This window comes from Bombyx mandarina, chromosome 08, assembly GCF_030267445.1.
Source record: "Bombyx mandarina strain Sakado chromosome 08, ASM3026744v2".
NCBI classification, from domain to species: domain Eukaryota; kingdom Metazoa; phylum Arthropoda; class Insecta; order Lepidoptera; family Bombycidae; genus Bombyx; species Bombyx mandarina.
Window position 1 is genome coordinate 12,264,269 of NC_143215.1, and position 11,768 is coordinate 12,276,036.

General features: G+C 35.8%; 1 protein-coding gene across 1 annotated transcript; it reads right to left on the bottom strand.

Annotated features, from left to right (window-relative positions):
- On the bottom strand, positions 1-11,359 carry LOC114242942 (E3 ubiquitin-protein ligase RNF25). Its single transcript, XM_089729225.1, has 7 exons — positions 11,170-11,359; positions 10,787-11,096; positions 7,787-8,005; positions 7,210-7,326; positions 7,014-7,133; positions 6,339-6,472; positions 1-5,766 (listed from the first exon to the last, which is right to left on the bottom strand). Exons 1-7 carry the CDS (start codon positions 11,190-11,192, stop codon positions 5,715-5,717), a joined length of 975 nt encoding a protein of 324 aa, XP_089585351.1. The 5' UTR covers positions 11,193-11,359; the 3' UTR covers positions 1-5,714.
- Between the last annotated feature and the right edge of the window lie 409 nt (positions 11,360-11,768).

The following is an 11,768-nucleotide window of genomic DNA, read 5'->3' on the forward strand; positions in this document are numbered from 1 at the left end:
ATCTTTGGTAAATATTTATTGAAATTCTAATCACATTCAACACTACGTTTACAAACCGACAAATACATTGATTTTAAAATGTAACTATTCTAATTTAAAAGATTTCATATTCATTTACTAAAGAGATTTTTAAAAACCTTTAACTCGTCGAGGGTTGCTTTTTATTTGAATTCGCGCTACGGTTATTATTCAAAGTCACTGGCAACCCTAACCTAAGTTACCTAAAAAGCAATGAACATTCATAATGTATTGTTGCCATTAATTTAAAATACTATGTTTAATAAATTTAAGCTGCTGCTACACTACTGTCACAAGAAGAGACATTCATTTCATGCCACACAAAGATTAGCAAATCGTAGGCAGAAAATTCTGTAAAAAATTTCTTTTTTTAATAATAATGAGATTTTCTTCAGTTTAAACGAGAGTCGCATATAATTTCTTGACATTACGAAAAGTAAAAGTTTTGTTTAATATTGTTAGCTTTTAGATTATAGCCATTTTCGTTGAAGGAAGTGTAGAAATCACTTAGATTTATATTCAAACTTTTTGCTAAAACTGATCACTGTAATGAATACACGGTTTTATTTCTAAGACAAAAATCTTATAGATACGTTTTGGTACATATTAATAAATACATTGTTAAGAAATATTATATACGGAATGTAAGTGAATACAACATGACTTTTAAAAAGTACAGTCCTACTAAATTATCTATGGACATCACATTACTAAACAACCAGTATGGAGAAGCTTTTGGCGGGAACGTTAGAAGCGAAGTCGTGTGAATTATTTTATTTTGTTATTTTAGTGTTTCTTCAGGATCAAACCAGTAGTAACGGTGGCTTTTTAACAGTTTAGAATCTGCGAAAATTCTCACGAATGCTAATATCAATTCTCGGATTATTTCTTTAATGATTAAGTTAATTCCGATCACATTACAGAAATTCTCATCTCGACTTGATTCATTCATTATAAGTTAACGTCAATTCGGCAGAATGACTAAGTTTAAAGTGATTGCTTTATTAGAGTCTCAAGATAACTTAGTCGGGCTGTACAAAATCATATTCCTTCAACATCTTATACTAGATATACCTACACATAGTCTGCTATAGTCACATTGTCTTTACAAGTAGTTTGGCTTACAGGACTTTGTTTACAAGCAAGTACAATTTATTAAAAAAAATAATAATACAAGTAGTGTCTTTAGTAGACGATACTACCTTTATACAAGTTGTTTGTATGGAACTGAAAGCGATGTTAATAACCACTACTCATTGCCAGAGACAAAATCGTATCACACGTGACTAAACATATCGCGGTGTTTGGTTGTCTATGGTGTAGCTGTTTTTGTCCGTCTAGTTTATTCCTTGACCTATTGGCAAAATTCTAGTGACGTATGTTCTTCTTAACATTCGACAATGTGACCATTCCATTTTAATTTTAATAAAACACTACAATAATATTTAAGAATTTCTACCTTTTTTAAGTTTTATGTCATGTACGTAAACTTTTACAATATGGTGTATTTTCGAAGTGTGCTTTTAATGAACGAAGTAAATTGCACCAACATGAATATTGAGTTACTAGTGCATTATGCTCATTCGCACTAGCGATGACCATGGGCAGATCTGTATACCGTGTACCGGTTCTATTCATTATTGAAACATACTAAGCCGCATCAGCTCACATTTGTTTACTTCAATACTTCTCCAATACACACCCAAATCGATCATTATAATCAGTAAATACCACATCGAAACACTGGCAACACTTACAAGACATCTAAAAACACACTTCGAAACACTATGAAACTACTAAATTATTTCGCCAATACACTATATATTTGTAAAAAACGATTAACATGCACATTCACATGACAAAAGCGATAAGTACATAAGTGATTTTTTTTTTTAAATTTCTAAACTAGCATTGAACGTTGCTATGGAATGTCCGTTAATTCATTAATTTTGAAGGTAATTTGATATTAAGACCAGATCTTCGTTATAGAAGCAATGCGAATAAGATGAATTTATGCAACACTATTGAGGGCATTACGATTGCTAGATGAGGAATTAAATTATCACGCGCCTACATTAACTCCGTAGATAAGCGACGGTTTATATTTAAAAATGCAGACAAAATATTCCTTTGAATGTAGGTGCGCTTCAACTATTAGTCTCCTTATAAGCATGAGATTTAAACAATAGTATCTCGTAAATTATTAAACATTCTAATGAAATGTCCAAACAGTCGTACGAATTTTATTCGAGAAAAACGTTGCTTTTTTTTTAAATAAACATAATGACGGCTGTTACAAATTTTAATAACTGCATGTATTCAGTTACGATAAGGAAATCTTGAATTTAACAATTAGAAATGTGTTAAATGTAGATTAAATATTTCCGGTTCATTTTTATTTCGTTCGACCAAAACAATATATATTGCTCTTGCCTACCTGTTTTAAAATTCATTTAAAAACACCAATAAATTAAAACGAAGCAATGAATTATGAATTATACAGCCTAAGACCTTTCATTTGCTATTTCTATGCAGCTGCTACTAAAAAACAAATAAAAACAACATATTTTTTTTTATAACAAAATAAACTATCACAAACTTATTTTTTAACTTAAATTAATAAATAAAAAAACAGTCGCACGTCGATTTTCCTTAAACAACGAATACTCGTTGAAAATAATATTTATACACAGCGGAGTTATGTTGGCCAACATTATTATACAACATTAGAATTTCGCATTGTGTTCGCTTGTACGGTTTTTTTTGTAGCTCGAACTCGCTCAGGATTTATGGCCATACTGCCATTTGGACTAACGAAAGAAAAACGCCCTGATTTTAGTTGATGAGCCCCGGTTATCGCTTAGCATCAAGCTTTTTTTTTACCATTAACACAAATTCTCTATGAAGCAAAGCGCAAGTGTTTCTAGTGCGAGTTTTTCTGTTTATTCTTTCGCAATATGGTAAACTATAATTTGAGGTAGAAACACTGCCATAAACATGACGCGTTAGGACGAATATGTAGATACGTCTTCTTCGTCAACGAAACGCACGAGAAAGTGAGAACGGTAACGCAAGTTATATTGGCCATTTCAAGCATTTTTATCATTACGATTTTTAAAATTTTTACAACGGGATACACGTTACTGAAACACAACTCATAAGTTGATAACTTGAAAAGCGCACTGATGAAGTCATACAAATTATTTTGAGCAACTCTCACTTTACGCACAGAAGTTTCAGTGTGAACTTTTCCGATACACGTCTGCGTTGATCCGTATCTTTAGTAGGACGATAAGCAATGCCATCTAGTGTCAGCGAGATGCGACAGCTTTACGATGTTAGAAGAGCATTACTAATACGTTCCTGTGTCTATGGGAACATAATTGTGGCCTTCTGAGCACGTCCGTATATATTATTGGTCAAATTGTGTAGATAAATATTTACTGGGATTTTACGTATGACAATTAGGTCCGGTTCTCCGAGAAGTGGCTTTCGCCAGTCTTTGCAACAATATTTTTTTTCGGAGGGTAGGCGTATTACGAACGTGCACCATAAGTACCCTCGTTCTGCCAATGAAGCAAAGCAGAACGAGTTTTGAAGGATACGGCTATACAAGACAATGAGACTTTAGGATGACGTCAAAGCTGTCTCAAACGCCTCAAAGCCATACGTTGCGGTTTCAAGGATGAGACAGTACAATGTAATTGAGACTTCAACTTCAAGGTGAACGGCGGCGGTCGTTATGTCTACAGGCGCCAATGACCACTTAACATTAAATAGGTCAAGTCCGATAGCCAATGAGTGCAATAACAATGTCAGTAATAATGTAGGCCAATTAACACTAGTGTTTTATATAAACATAATAATTTTAAATAAAATCTCAAAATCATGCTATGCTCTGACTAGGAATCTGTCACAGTCAAGGATATATGTATTATTAAGATCACACATGTCTTTTTGCCGTAACACATTAGCTACTTAATAAAAACTAAACGCATAGAGCCGTCTGAAATATAAGAAAACTATATGTAACAGTGTGTAAGCACTTCAACGTACCCAAAACACACAACAGTACTGAGCATAGTGTTGAGAGATTAATAATCAGTTTTTAAATCATTTCAACATTATCCATTTGAAATATTGTTTGTGGAATAACATTGATTTATCTGTATTCGCAATACCATTTTAAGGGTTCAAATTAATGTAGATAATCGACTAAAACTTATATATAATAATGTTTGGAAGTATAATACATATTTCGAAATTTAAGAGCAATAAAAAAAAACATCACAAAAACAAATGTAACAAATAGGCATTTAAAAAACTAAGCTACTTTCAAATAGGGAAAATTAAAACAAAAATAGGGTAGAAATATTTTTTTTTCTATAGATATGATACTATAATATACATATTATAATCATCATATAATATATTATACACATATACAACACGGACAGAACCATTCTGACCTATAGGTGTAAAAAATTTTGAACAGCATAGCTGAAAAGATTTTATTTTAAATTAAAGACAATTTCTGGTTTATCAGCATAATATGAATATTATAGGATATATTATGATATTACGATATACACTCAGGCAAGATTATAAAATTCGAATTTTAATAATGGTTAGTCTCAAAATTAATTACTATTTTGAACTCGCTGATAATTCCTATAGCTCGATACAAAAATGGTTAGGTGATGTTACAAAATTGTGCGTTCAAAAATCTTATAATTAAATATAACACTATCGGCACACAATCTATGATTGTTGTACCGTTGAATAGTTGTAAATTATATTATAAATTAACAACATGTCGGATGGGACCCTGTATTCAATGATATCTCCGAATTTGCGTCAGATACTATATAATAATATGATAATATAAATAATAAATTCATTCGAAACACATTCGATATTATATTATTGAGCAACACTATCTCCAGTACTGTCGTATAAAATGTTGTGGTATTTTTTAATTCTTCAATCCGATTCGATTTTGAAGGAACACGTTTGACAGTTCTTTGTGTACATTCGAAATTTAAGGCAACCTTCCGAACACAGCGATGCGCATTGAGCGTGTTTGTTTTACGCCGTCGATCGATTCGAACGAGAGCAACACGAGCACAAAACGATTGGGATAAACAAATCGATTTCCACCATAAACAATCGATCGCCAACTTTACAGTCTCGATCGCTCTGTTGAGATTTCGATGCAAAATTGCACTTAAAATTCGGATAACATTATAAAAACTGTTAATCACATAAGTCGGAAGACCGAATTCGGCACGCCAATAATTTTCACAAATAACTTCATTCATACACCCGAAATCGATAAAATTTCTAAAATTTATTCGATTCAATCCGTAACTATCACCCGTTTGTATGTTGAAAATCAATTTGGCAGTTGTATAAACGCGCACAATAGTGCAAGGCAACGAGAGAAAATATCGATAGATAAATAATTCGTGATACAGTCGACCGACGTTCACCGCGACCGATGATATTTGAAAGGTTGGCAAGACGTATCGATTCTTATTCGTTACATCCGCATATTTAAATTTCGAATTGAAGAAACGCGTAAGTATGTCTTGGGTACGTTTAGGGCGCGAAGGATAGAGTCGATGGTCGGAGGTATCGCGTTGGGCGAGGGGGCGAGGCTAGGCGGAGGGGGACGCGTGCGGGGCGGGGACGGGTCACCGCGCACCCCGCCCGCGACGCCCCGGCTTCCCACGGCGGTTGAATCCCCTATTATACAAATCACACATTAGCATGGACTGGTGGTAAGACCTTTTGTGAGTTCGCGCGGGTAGGTACCACCATCCTGCCTATTTCAACCGTGAAGCAGTAATGCATTTCGGTTTGAAGGGTGGAGCAGCCATTGTAACTATACTTGAGACCTTAGAACTTATATCTCAAGGTGGGTGACGCATTTACGTCGTAGACGTCTATGAGCTTAACATCAGGTGGGCTGTGAGCTCGTCCACCCATCTAAGCTATAGAAAAAATTGTTTAAACACATATTTTTTTTCTCCTACCTAAGCTGAGAGCCTTGAGAGGCTATTTCAGCGTAACCCTAACGTTTGTAGGTGAGCTCACGGGGCTCAAACCTGACGACGATGCTAACACGAACCCTAGCAAGAGCCGTGCTTCGCAGAATCTACCACCGGATCGGAAACGCGACCCACTGGGAAGATCCGGCGAGAAACTCAGTGGGCTGTGTCTGGGACAAACGGCCTCCTTCAAGTCTCCCCCGCAAATCCCTCAACGTATATTCAATTTGGGAGTCCGTTCTCTGTAATGTGAATGGTCAGTGATACCTGTACGGTCCGCGGTAGGGCGGGCGAGGCTGCGTGTCGGCGGCGGCGGCGTCGCCCCCGCTGTGGCGCGCTCCCCCCGCGGCCGCCCCGGGCTGCGCGTCGCGCGACGACCCGGCCACATTGTTGCGGGATGCCTGAGTATTATTTTATAAGAGAAAACATGTGTGTGTGTTTAAAGGCTTCGTCAAACAGAACGCGTTCTTACCGCGCGTCAGAACGCTAAGCTGACGGCGCGCTATGACGCCGAGATGTGTTGTATTACTTGAATGAGCTTTTATTGTACTCTATGAATGACAAACATTTTCTCGCGTTTTTTTAATTTTATTGCTTAGATGGGCGGACGAGCTCACAGCCCACCTGGTGTTAAGTGGTTACTGGAGCCCATAGACATTTACAACGTAAACGCGACACCTGCCTTGAGATATAAGTTCTAAGGTCTCAGTATAGTTACAACGGCTGCCCTACCCTTCAAGCCGAAACGCATTACTGCTTCACGGCAGAAATAGGCGTGGTGGTGGTACCGATCCTTGCGGACTCACAAGAGGTCATACCACCAATGTATGTAACAAATTGTATATTGTATTCATATCTTTGTAACTGTAGTATGATATTTATGAAATAATTAATTATATAGGTACACATAGAGCATAAACAGTAATATATTTATATATTTACGTTGTCAGTAGTGGGTGTGGTTGTGATGGTCAGCAGGGGGGGCCCATTGTCGCCCATTCCGACGACCCCGCCCTTAGCAACTTGCACAGCTAACAGTTCGGCCATCTTCATTTGGAGTTCCTGGTCGACGAAACAAAGGTTCAGTACAAAATTGCACGATGTTTTTTTTCCTTCTTTTTTTGCAACCGTTACTTACTTTTAGTTCAGCTGTCAAGCGGAACGGTGGTGCCGACAGGGAGCTCTTTGGTGGGGGAGCCTCCTTTAAAGTGTCCACGTCACAGGATACCGTGCAACGACACACCGGGCATGTTTGCTGAAATGTTTGTAATATTTGTAGAATTTTCTTTTGATACTACAGTTCCAATACTAAGGTGATTACGTTAATTAAGAGCAGTATGCTCTGCGCGTTCCCGGGTGTGCTTCTAATAGGCTCTACATCTCGTTCTGTCTATTCCTGTCACCATTTTTTTTATTGCCTTTGTAGGCAGACGAGCATACAGACCACCTGATGGTGAGTGGTTACCGTCGCCCATGGACTTCAGCAATGCCAGGGGCAGGGCCAAGCCACTGCCTGCCTATTTGTCATATGTCCTAGTTTCAAAGTGAGATAGATACCTGTAATTGTTTTGTACACTCGCACAGGAGTTCACACAGAGGTTACAAAAGATCATAGTCGTCCTTGTACAATACAAATAAGACTTCAATCTCATTTTTCATAGCCAGTTATGACCTTTAATTATTAAATTTGCATTAATTTAATATTTCGAAAATACCTGGTAAGGTGGCACTTGCATCTGTTGCCAAGTGGGTAGTTTCTCAAGTTCCTCGTGATAATATTTCTTGCCAGCGATGAAATGGTTTGCAAGGCAATGATTGTGGAAGTAATGGTAGCATTGCGTCTTTATAAACAAATCACCATCGACAAAATCATATAGGCATATGACACACTGGCCACGAGGAAGATTGCTCTTAGTCAGATGATCACGTACGATCTGAAAATCACCACACATACATTTGAATTTAATAGTAAAATACTTGTTTTGGTAAGAAATAACTAATTTGTTCATCTGTTTTTGCTGTAAGCCAATTTTGAATTGAGTCAAATGAAGTAGATCACGTTAAATAGATCTCAACTTTGTTCAGCAGTCATCATCATCATCATTCCTTCCTATTACCCTCTGCTGGGGTGTAGGGCTCGAATAAAATTTTTCCATTTACATTGGTCTTGGGCAGTCTATTCTAGCTCCTCCCACGTTATGCCCAAGACCCCTAGCTCCTGCTCCACCGAACGACGCCAAGTTGTTCTGGGGCGGCCTCTCTTCCTTTTGCCAGACACTTTCCAGGACAGTGCTCTCTTTGATAGGTGGGTATCGGGCTTTCTCGAGTATTTTTATATATTTCAGCAGTATTCATTCAAATTTGTGTATAGGTTGCGAAATGCTGAAAACATTGTCAAAAAATTCTAAAGATAGTGCCGCTCTATGGCTAATAATCAAATATAATATTCTGGCATTCTGTTAATACTAGCACGCAGGCAAATCGCACTAAGCTCTGACGTATATTGGATAAAGTGTATCAATTCTTGATAACAGCACCTAGCCTATTTCTACCATGAGGCAGTGATAGTAATTACAGTATACCTCGTATGTTACATAGCGGCACTCACGTAGTGATTGATATCCTACAGATCCTTGATATCTAGATATCGGGCAGACTATGAAATTGTTCTCAGGTTCACACAATAAAAAATCAGGGGTTTCAAGATACCCTAACAACCGGCAATTGTTAATAGTATATATAGCACATAATTTTCAGAATAAATAATCGAAAAGAGCAGCTACCAATACTTATAAATGTAACTTAACAAAACAAAGCAGTGACTAAATAAAATCCTGAATTGGTAGAGAACATTAACAGCATTATGTTATTGTTAGCAATAGAATAACATGAACCCCATGAAAACTCTTCTTATAATACAATAATCACTAATTTGGGATTGTAGTTGAGGAGAGAATCTTCAATATGAAAAATAGAGATTTGTTTCCAGGGAGAACTAGTGACTGTGATGAAAAAATCTCATCAAAAGATTCTTTTTGCAAATGTTTGTGTTATATAATTCCTCTATGTATAATAAAAAAGACCCTCATCAAGACAATAAAACTGAACTACCTGGAACATTAATGGTTATATAAACCAGAATACCTAGTAAACATGAACAAATAAAACTAATAGTTACGTGGAAATTGCTTTGATATTAAAAATGCTAATTTTTTTAGATCAGAGTGCTTTCAATTTATCACAAATACCCAACTTTTGTTTAGTAAATTTGAATATATAACACAAGTTGTGTTTACTCTATAATAATCAACAAAAACATACATGTAACTTAAATAGTCGACTTACTTATTATAAAAATTGTATAGGATAATTTAAATTAATTTAAAATTTTAAATATCAAATTAATTGGCTGGGTCTATGTTATGCATTTCTTGTCAGTAATTAGTGTAAGGGCATACACGTCTGTTAAAATTTGATAATTTTGATATTTTTATTGAAGTTAGTCAGCAAAGGTAGAAAGGTGGCACGGCATGACACACCCTCTTATCGTAGTCACCATTAACCATATCACAGCCCATATGGAGCGAGAGCTAACTACCACCTTCGATTCATGTGATGCAAGAGCAAACAACCCATATATGTTCTTTCGGATCTCAATCCACTCTGTGTTTTTTAGCTTTGCTTGTGCTCTCGGTATTCTAAGCACTGGTTACCAATCTCCTTGAATTAGCCCAATTTAATGTAAGATTTTGATGAACGAAAAAGATTTTCTCAATTGGTCACATTTCCTGTACTGCGGTACTCCAGTAGGATCACCACTGCTCTTGCTGGGACAGATATCAGCAAATTCATTCAGGCTGAGCCCTGTGAGCTTTCCCACTAATCATGGTGAAGCCAATACAACCCTTTGAGACTACTAGCAGTAGAATATATGAAAACCTAAATAATTAAACATTTTGTAATTTGGTGTCCCAAACAAGTAGGTAGTAGTACTTCATAAATTAATTTTGCATTTATATTTTAGGAGCACTACTGAGTTGTGAAAATAAAGAGGACTGGACTCAGGCTTTTACCGCATTAGACATGTATATATATATTAATGGAGATACCAAGGCCGAATTATTTGTCTGCTGTCTATTTAAGTCCAATCCAAAAAGAAGTCCTAGACATAGCTTCACTAATGTTCTAGCACAGATTTTCTTAACAAAAACATCATGGTATATGAATAAAAAAAGAATAATAATACTTGGCAAACAAAAAACCAAATATATGTAATATGATGAATAAAAATTTAAAAACACCACTGACCTGAGCTGGCCACACAAAAGCTAAGAAAAAAGAAGTAAGCTTACTAGGTAAAAAGAAATCTCTCAATAACAATTTTGTTATCTATATCAATTCTGTGTACAAAGCTGTTTATAAAAATTAAAATAATTGTTAATCTTCATTCTCATTCAAATGTCTTCTCAAATTTTTATCAGTTTTATTTATAACATATTATGTTTAAAGCCAGTCAAGAAATAGAACAAAGCAAGTCAACTACTTTTACTTCCATGTCTATAGTCAGTCTTACGAGTAATTGTGGCAACAATCTATCTATTTTCAGTACAAGAAATAAATATTGTAATTTTCCTTAGCTCAACAGTTTAAAATTCTAACATTTATTAAGGCCACTCGATTGTATAGTTATTTTTTATAATTATTCATTGACTTACTCCAATAAGTTCAAACACTATTGGTTGTCCCAAATTATTTTTCAATTTGTCTTGAATATGTGTGTTGATAGTGTCTAAAATCATATCATCTAGACCTCTAGGGTTTTTGAGCGCTACTTCTGGGCTGGTGTCTGGATAGCCAGAAGACAACCCCACCTCCAGAGTCACACATACATATTGCTGATCGATATTATCCCCCGTCAACGGATGGATGATCGTTTCAATTATGTATTTTGGGACATCTCCAACGCGTTTTACTACCACATCTTTCAGCAGAATTGCTTCTAATGCTTGCACCTCGTCCGTGATTCTGTTAAAAACAATAAAATGTTATACGAAATACAAATTTCATACAAATTTATTCCGAACAAGATATAACACACCTTTCATCGCCGGAGGACGACATTTTAGTGATTTAAAACTGTTCTACAAATTATTATTGATGCATTCAGCTTAGACTTCAGGCAAGCGCAATGCAGCTGACGCAGCTTAACATATGGTATAATATGTACTTTTATTTATGTTTCCAGCTTCATGCAAAGCTCAGACTGCTCGCATTGATTTCAGCGAGGGGACTGAGGGGTGGGGAACATACATACCGGTAAAATGGGGCGATTAGGGATTGAGAGGCGAATCAGGAAAAAACCGGGAAAATCTTTCGACTCTCAATATAAGTTTTATATTCGTTGCAAAATCTTCCATTTTTTGTAGTTTTATAGTAGAATGTTGAAAGTTCACAAAACAACTCTGAATATGCATGATAATAGCTGCTAACTTATAAAAAATCGCGTATCAAATTAACTTCCTGTGGTGGTAATTATTTTAGTGCTAGAAACTTTGCTCTCTTTTATTTATTTGATAATAATAGAAGACGACTATGATTTATAAACGTTATTTAGTGTTTGAACCAGCATATATATTAAAGGTAAGTCTCAGTTATTATTGGTTTTAATGTATTTGATTAAATAAAAATACATGTAAA

Coding starts and splice junctions, on each gene's coding strand:
- LOC114242942 (XM_089729225.1), bottom strand. CDS start 11,192: ATGTCGTCCTCCGGCGATGAAAG. Junction 11,097..11,169: donor TCGTCCTCCGGCGATGAAAG/GTGTGTTATATC, acceptor TGTTTTTAACAG/AATCACGGACGAGGTGCAAG. Junction 7,327..7,786: donor TGCAAGTGCCACCTTACCAG/GTATTTTCGAAA, acceptor CAAACATTTCAG/CAAACATGCCCGGTGTGTCG.